This window comes from Cotesia typhae, unplaced genomic scaffold (genome assembly GCF_013202065.1).
Source record: "Cotesia typhae breed Kobodo isofemale line unplaced genomic scaffold, CoteBio_Ctyphae contig_77, whole genome shotgun sequence".
Taxonomy (NCBI): Eukaryota; Metazoa; Arthropoda; class Insecta; order Hymenoptera; family Braconidae; genus Cotesia; species Cotesia typhae.
Window position 1 is genome coordinate 376,726 of NW_027423765.1, and position 27,189 is coordinate 403,914.

A 27,189-nucleotide genomic window follows, 5' to 3' on the forward strand; every position below is an offset into this window, starting at 1 on the left:
GTGAAACTGTTTTTGTTCGGATTTCATATCTTTTTGTTAAGTGTAATTTTTGCTCGCCTCTTAATACATTCTTAATTTAAAAATTAAACTTTTCCCGCGCAAAAATAGAAATATGTAAATAAATTAATTAATGCAGGTAAAGCTATTATCATATAAAAGGTTATTTGTTCGTTAATTTTGAAAATCAAATCCTAACAAAAAAATTAAAATTCTGTTTCTCTCATAGTAGCTGGTAGCATTAAAAGACTTAACGTGACTGATCCGCGTAAACTCCGCGGTTAAAAGCGATTAACTATCTTATTAATAGGGATTTTACATTTTTATTTATATACAGTAAAAATTTTAACATTTTTTTGAATTAAAAAAGTTGTTGATTTGGATTTAATACTCTAATACACATTAATTTAATAATAACAATAATTCATTCAGTAATAATAATGATAATGATATTTTTAACCTCAATTTGGTATTACCGATATAATTAATTTCATTCTCATAATTTTTATTATTAGTGTTATTGTTATTATGACATTGTTGTAAGTAAATGACACAATACACCATGCTCATAATTGTAAGACTTTTCACCTAAATCCACTTGATTGGATAACAATGCAACCTATCGGCAACGACCACAAAATCATAGAATGGTATACTATCCAATGGGATTAACCTCTGATTATGATTGTTCATGTACAAAAAACCTTTGTTCCAACTTCAAATTATTTATTTCTAGTTTAATTAACATTTTTAATAAGCTGAATATTTGTATTCTAAATATTTGCACTGCGCATGCCTCAACTTTACGTTTAGACTTTCAGCGCGGACTTTTGAAAATTATAGTGACAAGCACATCTCATGTATAAAAAATTAAAAATTTACGGGTGTAATTTTTTAGGAATTACCATTTAATTAATTCAAATAATTTAAAAAAATTGTTAGACGTCAGCCAATATCAATGTCATTAAGTAAATAAATATTCATTTCATTCTAAATTTTTAAAAATATCGAGAGAATTGTTAATCAATGCATGTACATTGAGAAGAAAAAGTTTTTGAAATCATGAATTTTTATAAAATTTGTTGAAACGATTTGGACTGGAAAAATAACTTCCATACTAACAAAAATGTTAAGTATTTTAATGATCAATCAATAGTCATCATAATAATAATATTCATAATAATAATACTAATAATAATAATAATAATAATAATAATATTTGTGAAAACAATAAAAATGGTAACAACGATAATAAGATAAATAAAATGGAAAATTTTTTTTTCTACCTAAGAGTTCGTCAGAATGTATAGTAATGAAATTTAAATTTGAGCGGGGAAATAAGAATACAATTCAGAAATTGTAGGCTTTAATCAATCGATTCTAATCTTCGCACGTTTTTGGAATGCATCGATATTTAATCTCCTTTGCAATTGCGCTAAAAAATGAGATTTTAATCAAATTTGGGTTATGTAAATCACTTAATAACAACAATAAGAATAATTGAAAGAGTATGATTGGATTATAATTATAACTTTGAAATTCAAATTATCGCACCTTTTCAAAATGTGATAATATTTATTCCTTTCGTACTTGCAATCATGCTGCGAAATAATATTTAAATAAAATTTTTTGCAACATATAAATTGACATGTCTATATTATATTATTTTGTAACAGCATGATGAATAAGATATATGCATTAGATTACATTGTTATGATAACAATTAAATTATTGTTGGTAGATAATAACTATTTCTCAAAATTATGATTAGTACAAGTGTAATATAGAGAATATCGTTATTTAAAACTTCCGCTCAACCGCATCAACGCCACCTACAGGCAGCGACTTTAACACTATATCTGTACTATACTACAGCAGAATGGCAAGGTGATAGACTGTGTATACTATCGGAGAACTAAACGGTACCAACTTTAAGATAATAAATTGATCTAAATTAGTAAACAAAATATCTGGATATCATCGGACTAAACTGCATCGTACTATAGATTATCAGAGGAGTAAACGATACCAACTTCGAATTAAAAAATTCGACCAAAACCTATAAAATCTTTCGTATTATCTCAAACGGGGGAGCAAAAATTTTAATAATTAGAAAGAAGTAAAATAATTACAAAAACAAAATAATTGTGGGTGATTTGTGAAGTGTATTAAAAATTAAGATAATTAAAGCTAGTGACAAGTGCTGACATAAACGTAGCATTAAAATAATTCGAATTAAAAACTATTATTAAAATAAAAAAGAAATAACAAAAAATTTGAATACTTTATTAAAATAAAAACTTTTTATAAAATTATTAAAGACTACACCTTGCCTTTTTTGTGCTGTGACTTCTATGTGACTTCTATAATTAAAAATACAAGAATAATACACTCACTCTAATCACTGTGCTTGTCATTATAATTTTCAAAAGACCGCGCTAAAAGTCTATAAACGTAAAGTTGACGCATGCGCACTGCAAATATTTAGAATAAAAATATTCAGCTAATTAAAAATGTTGATTAAACAACAAATAAACAATGTGAAGTAGAAACGATTGTTATATATACATAAACAATCGAAAAGAGAGGTTTAATGAGCCGTATTGCTAAAAAAATATTAAAAAATGCAATAGGGAGGCTAACTTAAAGATATATTAATAAGAAATTTTTTTTTAAATAAATAAATAGAGAACTAACAAATCAAACAAATGTTGATAGTAAGCGATGAAGAACAAACGATGAACTAACGATGTGATAAAAAAAAAGTTCAAAATTAAAAAAAAAAACTTCTGGGGTGCTATCTTAAATCTCGCATTGGCTGTATTGTTTACCGCAAACTGTCTACAGTTTATGTGGATATAATTCCAGCGCACCCTGGCGGTCGTAAATGTAAGCTATGAATTACTTTTTTTAACTGTAGTTTCGTATCTTTAAAAAGATTACTACACATTTTTATTTTATCTAGTCTAGGGCGGATATATTTCTCCAGCAAAAAAAGTCAGAATTGAAAAATCTGAGCGAGCTATAGTATGTGCTGATAAAATTTAATAATTTTAAGTAAATAAATTGTTGCAAGTATAAATAATTGATTAAAACGGTAAAATAAGTGATTAATTAATCTTGATGATAACAAATTAAGTTAAAAAAGTACCTCAGAATTAAAATAAAATTTTGTAACCCCGAAAAGCCGTTCTGCTTACAGTAAATAACATTCGGTAGTCTGGCGCTCCGTTTTGAACGGAACTTGGCGCCAAATTCTACCGAATTTGTTGATTGGCAGGTTCAGCCTCGGACCAGCAGAGATTCCTCCTCTGCTAAGTCCTCGGACTGACTGTTCCAGAGGAAGTCTGGAGACAGAATGCATCATACAATAATAATTACAATGAGTTTTATAATGAATTTAAGCAACGTTGCATCTCAGGTTACCCTATGAGAACATCAACGCAGTCCAAAACCCACAACGTAGACTGTTTAGTCTACTAGACTGCGTTGACGTTCTATAAATCTGTTATCTCGAGGTATTTCCGTTACGAAATACCTCGGATAATAATTAAATGATTTAAATAATTATTTAATGATTTTTAAAACAGATTTATAAAACTTTAAATAAATTTAAAATTTACGAGAACGTAACATAATATTCATATATAGACTAAGTATTATATGTATGTTTTATATAAGTCTATATATAATTAGATCTGATTAGACCTGAGTTATCTAGGTCCATACATGATTATATATAAATTTATATACAATTAGATCTGATTAAACCTGAGTTATCTAGGGCAATATATGATTATATGTAAGTCTATACCCGGGAAAAAATGAATTTGCCTAACCATATATATTTAAATATGATTATATATTAAATATACAGAATTATATATGATTATATATAAATTTTTATATAAAATATATGTAATCATATACGGACTAATGTATTATACCCTCACGGTTTTGGAAATGCCGTAAAGATTCGGTATTTATATGGTATAAATGCTGAATGATTACCGTAATACTCCAGTTATTTCGGCCAGTTTTTTCGCTGAATTATAACAAAAAAATTACGGAATAAATTCAAAATGTTTACGGCAATAACATACGAAAATTACGGTGTATTAACAGCATTCAAACTGTAAATGTACCGTATATGTACCGTATACTTACGGTACTATTGCAGTAAAAAACCGGAAAAGAAGGTCCCTACCATTGTATTACCGGTAAAATACCGAAATTATGCTGCTTTACTACTTTTACTCAATAGCTTAAATTTTTTTTTTATAATATAAATAATCATGAATAATTTTTATGAGGTCAACAAATTAATTTCTTTATTATCATCATCATTATTATTATTATTATAATTTTTTTTTATTTTATTTAATAATTTGTTTTATAATAATTTTTTTTTATTTTATTTAATAATTTGTCTTATAATTATGTTTTTTTTATTATAAATTTTCATATTATAATTATATTTTTATTTTTATAAATTGATATTATAAATTTTTATATTTTATAACATATTTTTTATAAATTATTATAATTTTTCATTTTATTTAATGATTTTTCTTATAATTAATTTTTTTATTATAAATTTTAAGATTAATCATCGGGATCGATTGAATTTTGTTCCTCAGTATTGTTTTTCGATAAACGATCATTTTTAAAGTGTTGCTGATCCACTGTCTCATATTTAAAGCAGCGTTATTTCTATTACTATTGTCTATTTTTCTAATTTTTGCATGGCTAGACATAAATCTGAAAGTCAATAAAATTTATCTTGTTAAATTTTCAGTACGAACTATTTTTTTGGAAATCCATACGCTTTACTATTTCATAAAGAGCAACATGTAACATATGATAAGAAAACTTCATACTTATATAATTGGAAGAATTATATTACGATAATCAGTACGTCAAAATCCTGATTATAAAAAAGTATTTCTACATCTTCAATGCCCATAAGATATAATATTTAAAAGAATTTAATTTTTAATCCTTTTTTTTAATTAGGGAGTACATATATTACAGGATATTTTATCAACTTAAAATGCAACTATGGTTGTATTATTTTTGTTGCACATAGACCGCGTATGAATCTACCATAAAAAGATATTAAATGTTTAAATTTACCTAATATTTGTAAAACATCCGACTCTTGCAGAATTTCCCAGTCAGGTCGTCTTTTATCCGGTCGTAAAATTAATTTCTGACGACGTTCCTTCGGCCATACACTTAAAATAATTCTTCGGGCTCGCGTAGACATCCTCGGGGCATTGCATGCATTGGCACACTTAGTGTAATTCATCTTGAATCCAGGCATTATCTCAACCTAATGTAAAATTAAGAAAATTTATTAGATTTATTATTAATGTTTTTGTAATGATTATTAAAATATTTATTGTATTATTTATTCTTTTTAAAAAGTACTACCTGTCTGTTTGAATCCGGGAACAAAATGAATTCGTTCTCTACATCATCATTATTATTATTATTATTATTATTATTATTATTATTATTATTTTGTTATTAAATGCTCAGGGGGGTTATCCCCGGAGTCCGATTCTCCGAGGGCCCAGCCTGAGCTCCATCCGTTACTGCTGGACCACTCCGCACAACAAGGCGGTTAGTGATCACAGCAGGCCAAAGTCATTTCCCTTAAGAGACGGAGAGAATCAAGTAAAACAGCCTTCTGCATCCTAACTGCCAAGAACTCAGCTTTTGATGAGCAAGCTGGAACTTTGGCAAGTGAGGATACAAAAGACTGTTTCATCCCTCCTAGGACGCCAACAATCAGGACGACAAGCTTGACACGGTAACCTGGGTAAAGTTTGCCAATTTCAAACAGGAGATCCTGATATATTTGTCTTTTGTGCTCTTCTTTGGCTGAGATGTTGTATTCAGCCGGGGCCGAGAACTCAATGACATAAATGTCACGAGTGGCCTTTGCGAAGAGCACAATATCAGGTTTGTTGTGATCTATCCGCCGGGTTGTTGCAAATGGCATGTTCCAATAAATTTTGCAACTGTCATTCTCAACAACCTGGGGAATATCTCCTGGCAAATAAGGCAGCACTGGTGTCATGTCAATACCGTAGCAATGACGAAGATAGTAGTACAGTACTCTCAGGGCAGCATTGTGACGCTGGATATATGCACCTCTCGCCAGCACTGGACATGCCGACAAAAGGTGCATAAGCGTCTCCGGATGATGTCTACACCTCCTACAGGACGTGTCCGGAAGCTGCACCTGGAGCACCTTGCTACGGTACTCAAGAGTGTTAATGACACCATCTTGGCAGGCAAATATGAACCCTTCAGTCTCGGACATCAGGTCCGCTGACTTTAAGAAGGAAAACGTCAGCTGGATGGACAAGCCATGATCACGCACGTGTTTAAAGAACACGCTGTGCATGGACTTGTCCATCAGTTCGCCAAGGAGTAGTTTTTCCTCGGCGTTCCTGATGACGCTCTTAAATTCCTCCTTTCGGAGTTCCATAAGAGCGTTTATTTCTCCAAGACCAAGGGTTCTTGCCGCATATATTGCTGCCTTATACAAGAATGACCCCTCATGCGCATTTTCATGTTTATGTACAATTTGCATAAGAAAGTCATCCTCGTCTGCAGTGAAATTGACAACTTCATGTGTTAAACCCAGGACCAAACGGTCGTGAAGCCGCTCCAAACTCTGCAAACCTCTCCCACCGATGGACCGGGAGAGGTATAATCTGGCGACTGATGAATTGGGGTGCATGCTCCGATTCATATTAATGATCTTACAGGTTTAATTTAATTTAATTTTTATAATATGAATTGATCGCGGCGACTTTGGGCGACTTTAGCGCCACAGGTCGGCTACGCGCCGAAAAGAAAGTCTGGGTACCCTGTCACAGTTTTCTCAACCAGTCAGAAATATATGTCGCAGATAGTATTTATTGTATTTTATTATTCGTTTATTTATATGACTAGCAATTTATATTTTACAACAACAAAATCTAAGTATATTATAAAGTCTTGAAAACCAAAACAATAGTTTTAATTTTATAAAAGTACAGAGGTAAGTATCTGATTTAATTCAATGTTGATAAAGTGTAGGTTAGCAGATTTATGTTTTCAATCAATTATTGTGAATTCGTGGCTTTAAAATTTACAAGTGAAATTACAACTCAAATATTTTATTTATAATTTAGAAGTTAAATTAATTATTAATTAATTTAAAAATTTTATGACATTAAAGTTAGCTGTCACTTAATTAATTTTTAATTTCATTTAACAATTAAATTAATTCTAAAAAAGGATTTCTAAAAAATTGCATTTTTTAATTTTTAAAATTTCTATATGTCAATTTTTTTTCTGTCATAATTTACTTGTTACAAAAATTATAAAAACTATTAAATATCGGCTAAATTAATGAAAATAAAAATTTTTGACAGATATTGTTTCATAATTTTGTATCATTTTTTTTTCTCTACTCTTTCTACTTTTATTTTAAAAAATGAGAAAGGTATCTGCTAACTTCAAGGCCAAGAATAATTATACGTACATCTTTCAATATTTAGTGAATTATACATACATGTATTTATTATTTTTTAGGAGCATAAGATAAAAATACATTGGATTATATAGTATCCAAAAATGGATAAACAACGTAGAAATAAAAGCTTTTCTAATAAAGCTATTTCCCGCCGCAATCTGAAGAAAATAAAAATTTTCCTTAATTTTCTTTCATGCCACCCGAATATTCCAACTCTAAATAATTTCGAACAACTGGTAAGCTAAATTTGTAATTTTTGTAGTTAAATTTGTAGTTAATAATATTTTTTTGTTTTTAGCCGGCGAAATCGTCCTGTACTCAGATACGTCATGATTATGATATCAAGAATCAAAGTAGTAAGCCAACTCCAAGTCATAATCATGTCACTGGGAAATTTGTTAATAGTACCGTTCATGACAGTGCTATGGATTGTTCTGAAGACAATAACAGTTCGACCCTTATTGATGAGAATCAGATTCCTCTGGATAGAAATAATGAAAGTGAAAATAATGATGGGAATAATGCTTGTTTTTTCAATGATGAAAATCAGATTTCTGTGGATAAAAATAATGAAGAGGAAAATGTGAATGCGGGGATTAATAATAGTGTTCAAACGAGAAATTCTCGGTCATTTAATATTTCAATGAATTTCACTAATAACATTTTTATGTTTCAAAACAGGAATACCACTGTAAAAGATCATTTACTATGTGTAGTGGCTTTATCTCTGAGACATCATTGGAGTTATGAATGTATTTTAGATACGTTTCGATATATAAATAATTCATATGGAAGTACAGAATTACCGACGACTAAACCAGCTCTTTGGAAAGCTTTGGGTCGTAACGATTCTCAAGTAATCAAATATTTTTACTGTCGAGAATGTGACGATTTTTTAGGAGAAAAATCGAAAATTTCTAACGAGTTACAACAGCAGTGCTGTTGTGGTGCATGTGGTCCGAAAGTAAAAAAATCAGAATTACATGAAGGTTATTTTTTATATAATAATATAACATCGCAAATTCAACAATTACTGTCTTCAGCAAATATTATTGACGCAATAAAATATAGATTACAAAGGCAGAAACGTCATTCTGAAAATCTGGAAGACATCTATGATGGAAGTGAATATAAAAAACTAAGTTCATCGGGAATTTTAAAAACTGGTACAATTTATCGTTAACGCTTAATACTGACGGATGTCAAGTAGCTAATTCTTCGACTACTAGTGCTTGGCCAATTTTCGCGCAAATCAACGAGCTTCCACCTCATTTAAGGAAAAAGCACATGCTATTAGTAGGAATCTATGTAGATCAAAAAAGCCATTAATGAATAATATTCTGCGACCATTAATTACTGAGCTGCGTGAATTATATCAAGATGGAGTGACTTGGAAATCATCTGATAGAGTAGAGATAACTTCGAAAATCATAGTAACAATGGGTTGTTTTGATTCTCCAGCTCGATCAGCCGTAACTCGTTTTAAACAGTATAATGGCTATGAAAGTTGTTTATATTGTTATACTAAAGGTAAATTTGTGGCGAGTAAGAAAGTTGTGTTTCCTGTCCGAAAAAATTTCACACGATTCCGCACAAAAAGGGTGTAGAGACTGCCATGTATAAAGCTAGCGAAATCGGAAAGCCTGTTAGAGGAGTAAGGTATTTCAGCATTAATAACATTACCGTTGTTTGATATAAGCAAAGGAGTAATAGTTGAATCGATGCATGCTGTGTACCTTGGCGTTGTAAAACAACACATGACATTACTGCTAACTTCAACAAATGCACCTTACTATGTTGGAAACCCTGATTTGTGTAAAATAATAGATGAATGTTTGTTATCTATTAAACCTCCTTCTCGCCGATCGAGAAAACCTCGATCTATTTCCACTTACAAACAGTGGAAAGCCTCTGAATGGAGAAACTGGCTTGATTACGCTCCAGTCTGTTTGAAAAAAGTTTTGGATGAGAAATATGTGCATCACATTGCTCTTTTATCAGAAGCAATGCACTATCTTAACAACGATTTAATTACTCCAAGTGACCTAGAACGTGCAGAAGAATTATTGAAAGAATATGTTGATCTATTTCAAAAATATTTTGGGATTGCCAATATGAGTTCCAATATACATTTACTTAGCCATATTGTTCAATGTATACGCAACTGGGGTCCAGCTTGGGGATACTCAGCATTTACGTTCGAGGCGTGGAACAAGAAACTACTAGATCAACTTACTAGTTCACACTGCCGAGCTGAACAAATAATGACGCGTTTTTTAATGGAAAAATTTATAATAACATCGTCTTCTGATAACAAGATGTCTGTTGAAACGAGGAATTTCATTAAAAAAATTTTTAAACTACCTGCTACGAACGATAAGGTAAATTCACAATCAAAAATCTATTGCAAAGGTAAATCTGTAAAACGCTCGCCGACTCTTCAAGAAATTGAAGCATTAACTGCAGCTGGGTATTTTCCCGACAATTTGACATGCTATGAAAAAATGAGTCATAATAAAGTAAAATATAATTGTCATAATATGGAAAAGGACGTTAAATTCTGCGATTCAATAATAAATGATGGGAATGGAACCTATGGCATTATACAATCAGTCATCAAGTTTACTCATGAGAATTATACTATGTGTGGTTTACTAATGTTAACTTACAATAAAAAAGAAAGTGCATTTCAAACACGACATATAAGCAAAGTTAAAATTTCTGAAAATTTAGTTTTTGTCTGTGAAGATGCCAAGATAAAACCAGCATATCGTATGGAACTTTCAGGAGAAACTTACATTGTAACTCTTGCAAACTATTGGGAGACAGACTGAATGAAAGTATAAAAAATTTCGAAGATATGGTCCCCAATTATTATTTTGTATTATACTGTTTATAATAATTACATAGAAAATCGAAATTATAATAACATTAATAATTTTGAATGAATAAATTCTTTGATTTTTATAAATTACTTAATGATATTTTCTTTCTAGTTCGTTTATTAGCGTTATTATAAGCAACTGTGACTAAATGAAATGATTGGATAGTACTCAAATAGATTGAAATTTTTATTATTTTTTATCATATTGAATATTATCAACTTTCTTTAAAACTATTTCAAATTGGCGCTTAGCACGAGAAATCAGTGTTATTTTATTAAATCAGAGCAACAGCAGAGGCCTAATCATCTAAGATCAGTTATTTAGGCAGCTGCAACTCGCTGGACTGACCACAGTCATGAATTCGAATTGAAGTGTACGCTAAATACAACTTTTTACAGGAAATTTAGTTTCTCAGTCACTAATTTTACTCATCGCGGAACTTCAAAATCCTACAATCCGTACGCTTTACTTCCAATAATTCTTTGAATGAAATGAAAAACGTGCAAGTTATTAATGGAATAAAAAAAAAATTTTATCATCACATTTTTTTTTAAATATGACTTAAATGCAGTAATGAACAAAAATTTTTACAAGTATTTTATATATTATATCACTATAAACGCAACAAAATTGCAGTATAACTTCGGTATTTTTACCGTAGAAATACGATTTCATTATTGTAAAATTATAGTAATGTTGTAGTTAATATAGTCACTAGTCACAAAAATTAAGGGATATAAAAAAATTCCAAATTTTTGGTGATTTTCAGCGAGCTGTAACTCCGAGGAAAATGATCGCACAGAAAAAAAAAAAAAAAAGCAAATTGTAGCTCCGAGTGTCTACTTTTTAGATATGACCATGAAAATTTTTGTCATCGTCAGGTCTGGAGAAATCCTAAGAAAACTACTGAAAAAAATTTTTCGAAATTTTTTTCGTCTTAAAAAGGTCTACGGGCTTCAAAAAAATTTTTTCGATTGTTTCGTTTAAAAGCTCTTTTAGTAAATTTAATACCCTTTAATTTGACGTAATCAAAAAGCCTGTAAGATAATTTGCCGCGGAGTTATCGTCAATCAAAGCAAAAAGTTTTTTTGACTTTGGAAATCAATAACTCTGGAAATAATGACCGTATAGGAAATCGAAGGAGGGTTTTGAAAACTACACAATATTCTCTATAAGAAAACTTAACCGCTTTTGAAGAAAAAATTTTTTTGAATTGAAAACTCGGACTGAAAAAAGACAAAAATTCGCATAATTAAGGATATTTGGATAACTTGGTATAACTTTGGATAAAATGGATGAACGAAGGATATCGTTGGTAATTTTTAACTTCAAAGTGTCCCCTAAAATCCCTAAGAAATTCAAAGCGCTGCGATTTTTTGTTCATAGTGCCCAGAAGCTTCAAATTCTGTGTTTTCGCAAAAATCACCATTATGAGCAATTTTGTAATTTTTATTCATTTTTCCATTGAAAAAATTTTTTTCAAAATTCTTTATTTTTTCGATCAAAGAGATTGATTTTTCAAGAAATTTGAAAAAAAAAAAAAAAAATTTTCAATTTTTTCGAAAATTTTTTCGAAATTTTTTTATCAAAAATTTTTTTTTAATTTTTTTTTTTATCGTCTTCAGAATGCTTCACTATTGTCAAAAAAATTAACTCAATTTTTTCTGTCCGCTACAACTGCCTTAGTTTTAAATCTCATTTTAAAAATTCAATAAAAACAAATTGATATACCCCCGCGGAGTTCGGCTTTTCCTCACACAAAACTTGAATTTTACGTTTTCTTTTTAGCCTAAATTCCTTACGTGAATTTTATGTAAGCTTTTCTTTGATAAGCACCTTTTGATATGCCTCGTCGACATTTAGCTGCCACAGATGTTGCTCGCATTGTTACCCTCCTTCAAGAGGGCTACAGTCAGGTGGAAGTAGCAGCTTCTATGGGAGTGAGCCAGTCCGTTATCAGTCGGGCCTATGCCCGATTTAACGCGACTCAAAGTTACGATCGTCGTCCGGGTCAAGGTAGACTACGAATCACTACCGAGCGTGATGATCGAGCTATCATTCGAGATGCTCGTCGAAACCCTACTGCGCATGCCCACACGATCGCTCATCAATTTCGCAATCGTCGACAACGTCCTCCCCAACCACACATATCGGCATCGACGGTTCGAAATCGCTTTCGAGAGCAAGGACTACGCGCTAGACGCGCAAATCGCGTGCCTATGCTCACTCCACGACATCGCCGAGCCCGATTGGCCTATGCTCATGATCATCACCATTGGGGTCGTAGACAGTGGACCAGTGTATTATGGACTGACGAATCTCGATTTTGTCTTCATGGCAGCGATAGACGATCTCTCGTTTGGCGCCGTCGTGGAGAACGAGATCGGGATGGTTTTACGAGACCAGTTACAGCTTTCAATGGTGGATCAGTCATGGTGTGGGCAGGCGTGTCCTTCAATACCAGAACCCCGTTGGTCATCGTTCGTGGGACGTTGACTGCCGATAGGTACGTCGACGAAATTCTGGAGCCACACGTCCTGCCTATGCGCACACGCATGGGGGCAAGACGGTTCATTTTGATGCAGGATAATGCTCGTCCTCACACTGCAGTTCGTACGCGAACTTTTCTCCGCGCCAACAACGTAACAACGCTTAATCATCCAGCGATGAGTCCTGATTTGAACCCAATTGAGCATGTTTGGGACATGCTTGGGCGTCGATTGCGGCGAGACTATCCGCAACTGCACAATCTTCATCAGTTGACTCAAGCGTTGTTACGTTGTTGGCAAGGAATTTCGCAACGTGATATTCGACGATGCATCAACATGCAAGAGCGTTTACGAGCTGTGATTCGGAACAGAGGTGGCAATACACGGTACTGAGCAGTTACTGCCGTGCGTACAGAGGTCATTTGGCAGCTGCAAACAGACAAACACGCAGACAAAGACACACACACACACACACACACGTGTGTGTGTGTGTGTGTGTGAAGCGTAAATCCGACCGAGCAACCTCCACGTGGTACGCTTTGAGTAACGCTAATGCCGGCGGTAAAACAACAGTCGAAAAAATTGAGAAAATTTCGAAAAAATTTTCGAAAAATTGAAATTTTTTTTTTTCAAATTTCTTGAAAAATCAATCTCTTTGATCGAAAAATAAAGAATTTTGAAAAAAATTTTTTTCAATGGAAAAATGAATAAAAATCACAAAATTGCTCATAATGGTGATTTTTGCGAAAACACAGAATTTGAAGCTTCTGGGCACTATGAACAAAAAATCGCAGCGCTTTGAATTTCTTAGGGATTTTAGGGGACACTTTGAAGTTAAAAATTACCAACGATATCCTTCGTTCATCCATTTTATCCAAAGTTATACCAAGTTATCCAAATATCCTTAATTATGCGAATTTTTGTCTTTTTTCAGTCCGAGTTTTCAATTCAAAAAAATTTTTTCTTCAAAAGCGGTTAAGTTTTCTTATAGAGAATATTGTGTAGTTTTCAAAACCCTCCTTCGATTTCCTATACGGTCATTATTTCCAGAGTTATTGATTTCCAAAGTCAAAAAAAACCTTTTTGCTTTGATTGACGATAACTTCGCGGCAAATTATCGTACAGGCTTTTTGATTACGTCAAATTAAAGGGTATTTAATTTACTAAAAGAGCTTTTAAACGAAACAATCGAAAAAATTTTTTTGAAGCCCGTAGACTTTTTTTAAGACGAAAAAAAATTTCGAAAAATTTTTTTTCAGTAGTTTTCTTAGGATTTCTCCAGACCTGACGATGACAAAAAATTTTCATGGTCATATCTAAAAAGTAGACACTCGGAGCTACAATTTGCTTTTTTTTTTTTTTCTGTGCGATCATTTTCCTCGGAGTTACAGCTCGCTGAAAATCACCAAAAAATTTGGAATTTTTTTTATATCCCTTAATTTTTGTGACTAGTGACTATATTAACTACAACATTACTATAATTTTACAATAATGAAATCGTATTTCTACGGTAAAAATACCGAAGTTATACTGCAATTTTGTTGCGTTTATAGTGATATAATATATAAAATACTTGTAAAAATTTTTGTTCATTACTGCATTTAAGTCATATTTAAAAAAAAATGTGATGATAAAATTTTTTTTTTATTCCATTAATAACTTGCACGTTTTTCATTTCATTCAAAGAATTATTGGAAGTAAAGCGTACGGATTGTAGGATTTTTGAAGTTCCGCGATGAGTAAAATTAGTGACTGAGAAACTAAATTTCCTGTAAAAAGTTGTATTTAGCGTACACTTCAATTCGAATTCATGACTGTGGTCAGTCCAGCGAGTTGCAGCTGCCTAAATAACTGATCTTAGATGATTAGGCCTCTGCTGTTGCTCTGATTTAATAAAATAACACTGATTTCTCGTGCTAAGCGCCAATTTGAAATAGTTTTAAAGAAAGTTGATAATATTCAATATGATAAAAAATAATAAAAATTTCAATCTATTTGAGTACTATCCAATCATTTCATTTAGTCACAGTTGCTTATAATAACGCTAATAAACGAACTAGAAAGAAAATATCATTAAGTAATTTATAAAAATCAAAGAATTTATTCATTCAAAATTATTAATGTTATTATAATTTCGATTTTCTATGTAATTATTATAAACAGTATAATACAAAATAATAATTGGGGACCATATCTTCGAAATTTTTTATACTTTCATTCAGTCTGTCTCCCAATAGTTTGCAAGAGTTACAATGTAAGTAGTATATATAGATTTTTTACAGTAAAAGTTCTGGAGCTTTACGGTCATTTCATCGTATTATTTTGGTAACATTGCAGCAAAAATACGGTAGAAATGCGGTATGACTATAGTACAAAAACTATCCAATATAACCACAAAAATACCGTATTATTTCAGAATTATAACGGTAAATTTATGGTAAACGCATTAGTACCGTAAATTTACGGTATTTCAAAAACCGCTAGGGTATGTATGTTTTATATAAGTCGATATGATTAGATCTAATTAGATCTGAGTTATATATAACTTATATATAATTATATATATATAATATATATATTATATATATATATATATATATATATATATATATATATATATATATATATATATATATATATATATATATATATATATATATATATATATATATATATATATATATATATATATATATATATAATTATATATATAATTATATATATAATCATATATGTATAACTCATATATGATTATATATAACTTATATATAAATAGATCTGGCCAATTTTCAGGCCTAAATATATATAAGTTATATTATATATAACCATATATAATTAGGCAAAATCATTTTTTCCCGGGCATGTTGTGTTTATTAAAAAAAAATACAGAGGTCTGTCTACAATGAATAGTTTTTCAGGGCTGTCTTCTCAAGTCCTTTTTCTTAATTACTTTACCAACTACTTGGGCCTCTTACCCCAACCAGTCATACTTTTACAACGCGCAAAACTAACTTAAATTTAAAGTGCCCACGCATTTCCAAAATACTTTTAAAATTCACTCTTACAATTCTACTCACAACAATCTTACCTATCTGCCAAAATATCTGCAAATTTGCAGATAATAATTATGTAGGGGAGCCTGGGGCACGACGGCCCCCTCAAGCCTATTTTTTTTGTGGCTTTTAACCATCAAATTGATTTATTTGCCATCTACTTCGAACGAATCAGTCGAAATTTTGCAAAAAATCGAAAATAAAATTTTTTTCTCTGGAGCACAACGGCCCCCTCCCCAAAAAATCATATACAAAAATTTTTTTTTTTACTAAAGCTATTACTATCAAAATCTAAAGATTCATCTCCCAGAAAACGTCATCGAGGGACAACTACGATTCTTACAGGTTTGAGTATTGTCAAAAACTCAAAAAAAAAACAACATGAAGAATAAAAAAAAGACCTCAATTGAACAAAAAAAAACCAAAAATTTGAAAAAAAAAAACAAAAAAAAACATTTTAAATGTAAAAATCATGATTGCCATTATCTGTATTGCAATGGACTTTCCTCACAGTCCTCAGAGTCATGGATACAATGTACGAATTGTAGTAAATGGACTCATGATTCTTGCGCAGGAATTGGCGAAGATTATTCTGACGAATAAGTTTGTGATCTTTGCGAATAATTGTATATTCATTAAAGTATCTCGATGTGATTTCCTAATTGTCGAACAGTCATATTTCATGGTTTATTCAAAGTGTCATTTTTGTTAACATCTTAAAAAATTATTGTAAATTCTATTGTTAAGCTGTTAATTAGTTTTAAATGGATAATAATTAAAAATACAATTAATTTCTTTTATTGCACTCCGAGGTTTTACACCGACGTACAAGAAAAAATACAGAGAGTTTATTTAGCTATGAATTGATAACTTTTTATCAAGTCAAAATTAGAAATATGAATTCCGTAGAGTCAGATATCCTTGGAGAAATTCAAATAAAACTTTGAGATTAGGTTTCTGTCTGGTGCAAAGAATACCACGATCAATAATTCATAATGTAATTATTACTGTTTTAATTTTAAAAAGGCCATTCGGCAGCCGAAATGGAAGTAAATTTCACAAACAGCTAATTTTAATCATAAACATTATTAATAATTATTAAGACTATTAATAATAATAAGTCTATATATAGACTTACATATAATTATATATAGCCCTAGATAACTCAGGTATAATCAGATCTAATTATATATAAATTTATATATAATCACGTATGAACCTAGATAACTCAGGTCTAATCGGATCTAATTATATATAGACTTATATATAATCATATACAGACGTATATAAGTCAGATCTAATCCGATCTAATCATATATAGATTTATATAAAACATACATATAATACATTAGTCCGTATATGATTATATATATTTTATATAAAAATTTATATATAATCAAACACTGTAAAAAATTTGCGGAGTGAACGCGGAGTAAACGCGGAGTGAACGCGGAGTGATAGATTTGTAATTGATTCATTCCCAGCGGGAGTGATCTTTACTCCGAGGAGTTAATTTTTATTAATAATAAAATTCACTCCGCATTCACTCCCAAAATAAATTAATTTCTAAATAAATGAAATTTTGTAAAGAAAATATTTTTATAAACCCTTTTTATATTTAATTATTAAAAATTTAATTTATTATTTTTAATAATATTTAATTTTAATTATTATTATAATGTTTTTATATTTTTTTTTCATAAATTGATTATAATTAGATAAAATTTTGCTTTATTAAATAATGATTTTTGTTAGAATTGCACTGTACTTTTTTAACTATTGACGTTGTTAAAGATATACGCTCATCCCGCTGTTACACTCATTAAGAGCTTTCATTTCAGTACCCACATGCATTTTGATATATTTTTCATATATACATATATATGATATATATAAATATATTAAAAATTGATGTGGGTACTCAAATGAAAGGTCTTGGTGAGTGTAACATCGGGATGAGCTTATATCTTTAAAAATATTATTAGTTGACAAGATACAATGTCATTTCTTAACTATGGACATTTTCAAAGATATAAGCTCATCCTGATGTTACACTCATTAAGAGCTTTCATTTGAGTACCCACATGCATTTTTGATATATTTTTCATATATACATATATATAATATATATAAATATATGAAAAATTGATGTGGGTACTCAAATGAAAGGTCTCGATGAGTGTAATGTCAGGGTGAGCTTATATCTTTAAAAATGTTAATAGCTCACGAGTCGCAAGGTCATTTCTTAATTATGTATCGAGAGATAGTGTATTTTCGACTGCAGTCTAAATAGTAAATACTTATCATAATAAATTAGCTATTGGTGAGAATAATATGAAACCATGAAAAGCACAACTCCAAGTCAAGACTTTTCCAACGATATCAAATTTAACCATAAAAACCCATTTCATCATATAAATACACTGGCCACAAAATTTTACTTATTCTTTTAATAATATAGATTATTATTATCATTATTTTGGTATTAAATGCTCAGGGGGGTTATCCCCGGAGTCCGATTCTCCGAGGGCCCAGCCTGAGCTCCATCCGTTACTGCTGGACCACTCCGAACAACAAGGCGGTTAGTGATCACAGCAGGCCAAAGTCATTTCCCTTAAGAGACGGAGAGAACCAAGTAAAACAGCCTTCTGCATCCTAACTGCCAAGAACTCAGCTTTTGATGAGCAAGCTGGAACTTTGGCAAGTGAGGATACAAAAGACTGTTTCATCCCTCCTAGGACGCCAACAATCAGGACGACAAGCTTGACACGGTAACCTGGGTAAAGTTTGCCAATTTCAAACAGGAGATCCTGATATATTTGTCTTTTGTGCTCTTCTTTGGCTGAGATGTTGTATTCAGCCGGGGCCGAGAACTCAATGACATAAATGTCACGAGTGGCCTTGTCGAAGAGCACAATATCAGGTTTGTTGTGATCTATCCGCCGGGTTGTTGCAAATGGCATGTTCCAATAAATTTTGCAACTGTCATTCTCAACAACCTGGGGAATATCTCCTGGCAAATAAGGCAGCACTGGTGTCATGTCAATACCGTAGCAATGACGAAGATAGTAGTACAGTACTCTCAGGGCAGCATTGTGACGCTGGATATATGCACCTCTCGCCAGCACTGGACATGCCGACAAAAGGTGCATAAGCGTCTCCGGATGTTGTCTACACCTCCTACAGGACGTGTCCGGAAGCTACACCTGGAGCACCTTGCTACGGTACTCAAGAGTGTTAATGACACCATCTTCGCAGGCAAATATGAACCCTTCAGTCTCGGACATCAGGCCCGCTGACTTTAAGAAGGAAAACGTCAGCTGGATGGACAAGCCATGATCACGCACGTGTTTAAAGAACACGCTGTGCATGGACTTGTCCATCAGTTCGCCAAGGAGTAGATTTTCCTCGGCGTTCCTGATGATGCTCTTAAATTCCTCCTTTCGGAGTTTCATAAGCGCGTTTATTTCTCCAAGACCAAGGGTTCTTGCCGCATATATTGCTGTCTTATACAAGAATGACCCCTTATGCGCATTTTTATGTTTATGTACAATTTGCATAAGAAAGTCATCCTCGTCTGCAGTGAAATTGACAACTTCGTGTGTTAAACCCAGGACCAAACGGTCGTGACGCCGCTCCAAACTCTGCAAACCTCTCCCACCGATGGACCGGGAGAGGTATAATCTGGCGACTGATGAATTGGGGTGCATGCTACGATTCATATTAATGATCTTACGGGTTTTGATGTCGAGATCTCGTAAATCCTTTCGGGTCCATTTCAGGACACCGAAAGAGTATAGTAAGACTGGGACAGCGAGCATGTTAGTAGCTGAGACTTTGTTTTTGCCGGAAAGTTCGGAGGACCAAATTTTCCGGAGTCTCCTAACATACTCGCTCTGGAGAGTTGTTCGGACTTCAGAGACCGCATGCATGCGGTGCTCTTCCATTCCTAGATATCTATACAACTCCCCGGCGTCTAATTGTCTTAAGACACTCCCATCTACTAACTCGACATCATCACCAGTATCAGAGCACTTACCCCTCGCCAGATGTACGACCGCACACTTGTCCAACCCAAAAGACATTCCGACATCTCGTGTGTACTCTGCTACGATGTTGAGGGCTGCTTGTAGATGATCTTCATCAGCACTATATAGCTTCAGATCATCCATGTAAAGCAGATGGGTGATCGAATATTTTCGATCACCCGGAGGCCCCACAGAGTACCCACGAGTTTTACGGAGAGCAACAGATATAGGCAGCAGTGAAATGCAAAACAGCAGAGGGCTTAAGGGATCGCCTTGGAAGACCCCTCGTTTGTACTCTACAACTCCGGTTACGTGCAATGCGTTTCCACTTTCAATGTGAAAACGCGTTCGCCAGAGCTGCATTGTACGCCGAATGCATTCCACTATTTCGGGATTGACTCCCAGGTATTTGAGTAGATATAAAATCAACTCATGAGGAGTTGAGTCAAATGCCTTACGATAGTCAATCCAAGCCATTGACACGTTGCGTTGATAGTAGATCGCTTCTTGTAAGACGCATCGATCCACTATCAGGTTCTCCTTGCAACCTGACAGGCCTCTTTTACTGCCACGTTGTTCATATATCTGTTGCCATACAGGCTCTATGTGCTGCAAGATACGGTTATTTAAAATTTTTGTAAACATTTTATAAACCGCATTCAAGCAGGTGATAGGCAACTATTAACTAATACCGAAATTCCCTGACTGACTGACGAAAAGTTACAAGTCTTACCAAAAGAATTATTTTTTGAATATATTCGTTAAAATCCCTTCTTCTTTCTTAAAATAATGTTATTATAGGAATTTAGCAATAACAGTTGAGACGGTGTTAAATTCTTAGAGCGACAATTCATTCTGAAAATCTTTTTGAGAATTTTCATGTAATTAAAATATTCAAAAATTAAAATTCTCCGATGTTTTCCTGATTTTTTTCAGGCCTTCTTGGTTCTCCAGATCAATCATTGTAAGGAAGTTGAGATAAGAATAATATTTGTTAAGAAATTTAAACAACGATCTCTTTTAAACGCGATCATAGATTAGGTATGCCGAATAGAATGAAAAACTATTTTTTAGATATGGTATTGCAAGGCTTATGTCATTGATAAAAGATTTAAATAAAAATGTAAAAATTATTTGAAAAAAAATCACATTTTTAAAATTAATGATTTTCAAAGTATGCAGTTAATCTCTATCAGATTTAAAGAATACAAGTTTTTCATCAGATCTCAGAGTTTTCAGGTCGTAGAAATAAATTCTGAATCGACATATTATTGTCTGGAATGCGCAGAAATTCAAACGAAAATTTCGCTCAAATGTTATCATTAAAAATTACGTTTTACTGTAGACGTCAAAAAAAATTAATTTGGGGAATTATTCTTGCGTCAAAGCACGTGTCAGATAAAATCACTTCTATTCTCTAAAAAAAATAATTCATAAGCAGTTACATCTCTTCACTGGCAGCCTTTCCTTGTATATGCTTTTATGACATCAGTAACGCAACATTACAGTTTGAAATTTTTAAAGAAATATTAATTTAAAAAATTGAACTAATTACGGGAAGCTGAAAAATAGCCGTAGATCAAGCCGCTCCTTCAAATGATTATTTTTTTTTTATGTTTCCTAAATATCTCAGTTGTAATCAGCTCGTAACATATAATATCATTTTTCGGGAAATAGCATTAATTATGAAGTCTGGAATTTCGTTAGCAGACAGATTGAAAAGGTTTGACAAATAAACTACGTTATTTAGGCATTTAATTCACTAAAATCCGTGAACACACACACACACACAATGACGCGCTAATTTGCAGCCATTAAGGTAAAAATCGTCACAATCGTATTTTCGGATCGCAGAACGTACGATCTGAAAAAAACATCACAGTGGAAATTCACCGCATTTAATAACTTGCCAATTTGTATCCCACATTAAAAAGTTTAAGAAGTTAGTAGTTCCCCTTTAATTTTTAAATATTTAATTCTTATGGCAATTCGACGTTTAGGAGTCTAAAACGACTACTATAATTTAGCGTTGACTTATTATGCAATCGCTGTAAAACCACAATGGTGCTACAGTGAAATCACGATTGAATCACATGAAACCATGATTGATCCGTGATGTAACCATGAGTTCGACCACAGTAGAACCATTATTGAATCACGATAAATCAAGTACAAAACCACGACCCAACCTGTGGTTCAATTACAGTAAAACTATTGTGGAACCACGGCATAGTCACAATTCCACTGTAAAACCGTATGTGGAACCATGAAAGAACCACAATAGATGCTTGGCTAACCCACTATAAGACCGCTGCTGAACCACGATGGAACCACAATATATCCACAGTTGATCTACTGTAATACCACTGTAGAACCACAAAAGATACACAGTTGATCCATCATGAAACCGCTGACGAACCACCATACATCCACGGTGGAACCACTGTGAAACCACAATAGATACACAGTTAATCCGCTATAAGACCACTATTGAACCACGGTGGAATCACAGTGCAACCACAGTTGATCCATTGTAAAACCGCTGTGGAACCACTATAGAACCACAACAGATACGCAATCAATCCACTATAAGACCACTGTTGAACCACGGTGGAACCACCATACATCCACTACGGAACCACAAAAAAACCGCTGTGGAACCACTGTAGAACCACGATAGATACGCAATTGATCCACTATGAAACCGCTGATGAACCACAATGGAATCACAATGGAAACACGGTGGCAAAACGGCACAAAACCACAATGGATCCACCATGGTTCCATTGTGGCTCCACAATGATTCCACTATCACCGTGGATCCACCGTGGATCCACTGTGGTTCCTAGACTGCGAGGGTAATGTTGTAACATCTGTTCTCGCGAAGAATTCGAAAAAATAAAAAAGGATAAAAAAAATTCAATAATATCTTATCCTCCTTAATTCTAAAATAATGTTCCAATTTCCGTCATTGAAGCGAATTCAAAACAATAGAAGAGAATTTAACAATGGTTAATACTTATTTATTCTTTTCAATTATAAAATTATGTTGTCATTTCTGTTCTCACAGAGAAGTCATCAGGATTAAAGAGAATTCAGAAAAATTCAATACCAATGTATTTTTTTCAATTAAAATGTAGTTTTTATCTCACGGAAAATTCGAGAGAATGAAAGAGGACTCAAAAAAGCTCAATCCTTATTTATCCTTTTTAATTCTAAAATTATATTGCAATTTCGCTCCTGAAGAAAATACAAGAGAATAAATTAGAATTTGTAAGAGTTTAAAACTAATTAATCCTTTACAATTCGAAATTCATGTTGTAATTTCTGTTTTCGCGAAGAATTCATAAAGATTAAAGAGAATTGAAAAGTATTTATTACCACCTTATCCTTCCTAATTCAAAAAAATATTGCAACTATTACCTCGTGACGAATTCGAGAGAATAAAAGAGGATTAAAAAAAGCTTAATCTTTTTCAATTCTAAAATGATGTCACAATTTCGTTCTTAAAGAGAATACAAGAGAGTGAATTAGAATTTGAAATAATTTAATACCAACTTATCCTTTTTAATTCTAAATTCATGTTGTAATCACTGTCCTTGCGAAGAATACATAAGGATTAAAGAGAATTCAAACAAATTGACTCCCAACTTATCCTATTCAATTCTAAAATGATGTTGTAATTTTGATATCACTGAAAATTCGAAAGAATGAAAGAGGAATCAAAAAAGCTTAATCCTTATTTATCCATTTTAATTCTAAAATGATGTTACGATTTCGTTTTTGAAAAGAATACAAAAGAATGAATTAGACTTCGAAAAAATTTAATACTTACTTATCCTTTTGAATTCTAAATACTACATGTGGTTAATGAAACTAATAACATATACGTTTTTCCAACGTTCGTACAGCGCAGTGGTTAGATTATAATCTCGCGTGCGTTAGGTTTACTGTTCAAATCTCGGTTAGAGCGATAGGTATTTTTCTAAACTTAATTTTAAGGCAAGCGTTAAACTTAAGAGGAATGAATGTGAATTTGATATGAAACCTTATCCTTCCTTCACCTCCTTTGAAAAATTCAAAAAAAAAATTTTTTTTAAATTAAAATAATTTGATTTCTCCTTGATTCTGTTTAATTCTCTGCAGAGAATTAAAAAGTATTGAAATTTTCTAATAATGAATTCTTCTTAATACTATGTAATTCTCTATGGAGGATTGAACAGAATAGGAAGCTTATAATATTAAATCCTTTTCATTCTTTATGGAGAATGAAGAAGTATTGACAATTGTCAGGTGTAACCGGGGGGTTTAGCCCAGGTCCAGTTAGCTACCCCTTTCCTTTTTAGAAAGGGCGCCACTGGGATTTTAGACACGGTGTCCCAGAAACCGGGGAAGCATGAGAGGGAAAGACAGGGTCGTGAAAAGTCCGAGAAAGGCTGTAAATAAAACTGAGAAAAATGATTTATAAAAATTAAACTGATTTATTCAACCAACTCTACAAACATAACAATTTCCTTAATACTAACTTAATTGTGAGAACCTCTCACCTACGTTGGCACTTGCCAATTATTCCTACAACTTAAACTAATTTATTCAACCTCGTCACTCCGACGGAATACCTTAAAATCTAATTTTTCCCCTCGTCAACCTGACGGCGTATCAAAATTCTCAATTTTCACGTCAACCTGACGGATTCTCAATTAAACCTAATTCCACGTCAACCTGACGGATTCCTTATTCTATCATTTTTCCTTACTTATCTATTACATCGTCCACCGGACGCTAACTCAATCTCTCTAACTTTTATTACATCTAAATTCTCCGAATTTTAATTCCAAATAACAATCAAATTTTTCCTACAATTCTTAATACGAAATTTTCAAATTCACAAAATTTATCACTTGTCGATTTTCCTAATTTATTCATTTCAATACAATCCTAATCACAGAATCTACAGAATTACTTTTCCAAATTTCTCAACCAAAATTTTTCAACTAAATTTCACCAAATTTCACTAAATATCTTCTGACAATTTTTTTCTTTAATAATTTCCTAATGCCCAAATTTCCTCAACTCAATAATTAAAATTGCTTCATTAAATTTAGCTAAACGGCCTCAAATTATCCTTCCACAATTGCCAAAAATTTAACACATGACTATAAATGACCTTTATCCTAAACTTTATCCTTCCTTTCCTCGTCTCCTCGATCTCAATTTTCTCTCGTACAAATTATCTCTGTAAAAGCCGATAAATAAATAACGGATCAAATACAAATTCGTCAGCCTAACGGCCTGACGGAATGAAATTTTAATAAAGAATTAGAATATAACGGCTCGCTTCGTTTCTCTCTCGTGAAGCCTCGAGCAAATTTCGACTTACGTTTATTTTGATGGTAAGTCACTGAGCACTGTATAACCACAAGTCTCGTCCACCAAAAAGGTGCTGTTTTCGTTTTCGCCGGCTCTTTTATAACCTCTCTCTCAGGTTCTCGAATTTCCCCATTATCTCGTTCCCGCTTAGATTTTCTGGGGAACAGCGGTGGGGCCTTAGTGACCCGTACGACCTGGTGACGAGTCTTACAACTAGCTACTCACGCTCAGAAGGTACGGAGTAGTCCCTACTCACCGCGACAAGATAACAGTGACACAAGCCCCGCGCGGGAATTCAAATTCCCTGTCACACAAGTATGAATTCTTCTTAATACTATTTATTTCTCTTTAAATAATTATGAAAGTCTTCACTTCGAATCCTTTTTAATGCTCTTTAATTCTTCAAGAGTAATGGGGCTGGGGGGCCTACCTCAATCGGTAAAACAAATTTGTGGATGCATGCCCGTATCAAATACCACCCATCATATGGGTACTATTTTACCGACAGTGGGTATTGTCGACTACAGGTATGTTTCTACCAATATCGTTATGGAGGAGGTTTTTATCGATTTGGTGGATGCCATAGGTGGCGCCGGTGGTTAATTCTGCCATCATTTTTAAATCTTACTATCCGTCATTTTTTAAATCTATCAGTCATTTGAATCTGCCATCTCGTCGCTGCTATCTGCCTTTTTGAATCTCACTATCCGCCATCTCATAGCTGCTATCCGCCATCTGGTGGCTGCTATTTAAATCTGAAACCCGCCATTTTGAATCTGATTTCCGCCATTTGGAGTCTGAAATCTGTCATTTTGAGCCTGAAATCCGCCATTTTGAATTCGAGTTCAAAATTTTGACGTTAGAAAAAAGCATCCTCAACTATTAACCTGCTTTCGGCTCGGCCGTTACAGATCAATAGTTCAAGATTACGCATTTGTAGTATGATATATCCATGTTTTATATATTCAAAATGAACATATGATAACTACTTGCGAGAAGGATTTTACGCAGCGCCATCTGGTGGTAGCCTTCATTACTTGTAACTGCGTAGTAGATGACGTCATCCGACAGGTCTGAACCTGTTCAAGGTCACGGTAACTGCGTAGTTCTCTTTGTTCTATTCCTAACTGCGTAGTAGATGACGTCATCAAACCGGTTTTAAGGTAGAGGAGTGGGGGTAACTGCGCAGTATTTTCTGCCTATATAAGCAACTTACAGAGAAGGTATTTCACAAAAACGAAGTACATGTCTCGAGTGAAGTACGAGCTCTTGGCGACTACAAGTTTTATTGAAGTACGAGTATACTAAAAAGTTCATCTCTTATTATCAAGTGAAAGTATTCATTAATTAATTATCAATTAACTTCAATTAATCAACTAATTATTTTTGAAATAATCAATTAATTAATTTTGAATTAATCAATTAATTAATTTTGAATTAATCAATTAATTAATTTTGAATTAATGATATTTTACAGCTTTCAAACATGGATCTTGCCAAGTTAAATAAGGTTAATTGTTTGGTAGGAATCCTACCTGTTAAGAAAATGAATGAGTTAAAGTTCAATCGGGAGTACAAAATTAAAGGGTTAAAACAAGTCTCAACGCAATATGGATCGAAGATTGTTGCAAATATTGAGGATGGATTCGTCATTTATTTACCGGCTAGAGCAGCAGTATTATTAAAGGGTGATGGTGTCATGGAAATGTTGAATGATTTATCAGAATCAAATCACTTATTTATGCGTTATCATGGAGGCAAATATAATAAATTTGAATTTATTAATTCTACTCTCGATGTAAATAGTATATCTATCTAAATAAAAAGATT

General features: G+C 32.6%; 2 protein-coding genes across 2 annotated transcripts; both read left to right on the forward strand.

The window, feature by feature from the left end:
- LOC141532999 (uncharacterized) lies at positions 1-27,189 on the forward strand. The gene is made up of 2 exons (XM_074251644.1): positions 1-136; positions 26,837-27,189. The coding sequence occupies exons 1-2, from the start codon at positions 131-133 to the stop codon at positions 27,176-27,178; spliced, it is 348 nt and encodes a 115-aa protein (XP_074107745.1). The 5' UTR covers positions 1-130; the 3' UTR covers positions 27,179-27,189.
- LOC141532956 (uncharacterized) lies at positions 7,598-8,717 on the forward strand. Its single transcript, XM_074251590.1, has 2 exons — positions 7,598-7,770; positions 7,833-8,717. The coding sequence occupies exons 1-2, from the start codon at positions 7,636-7,638 to the stop codon at positions 8,715-8,717; spliced, it is 1,020 nt and encodes a 339-aa protein (XP_074107691.1). The 5' UTR covers positions 7,598-7,635.

Bases quoted from the DNA above. Each gene is read 5' to 3' on its own strand.
- LOC141532956 (XM_074251590.1), top strand. From the start codon at position 7,636: ATGGATAAACAACGTAGAAATAAAAGCTTTTCTAATAAAGCTATTTCC. The intron at 7,771-7,832 runs GTAAGCTAAATT...TTTTGTTTTTAG, and splicing joins TAAATAATTTCGAACAACTG to CCGGCGAAATCGTCCTGTAC.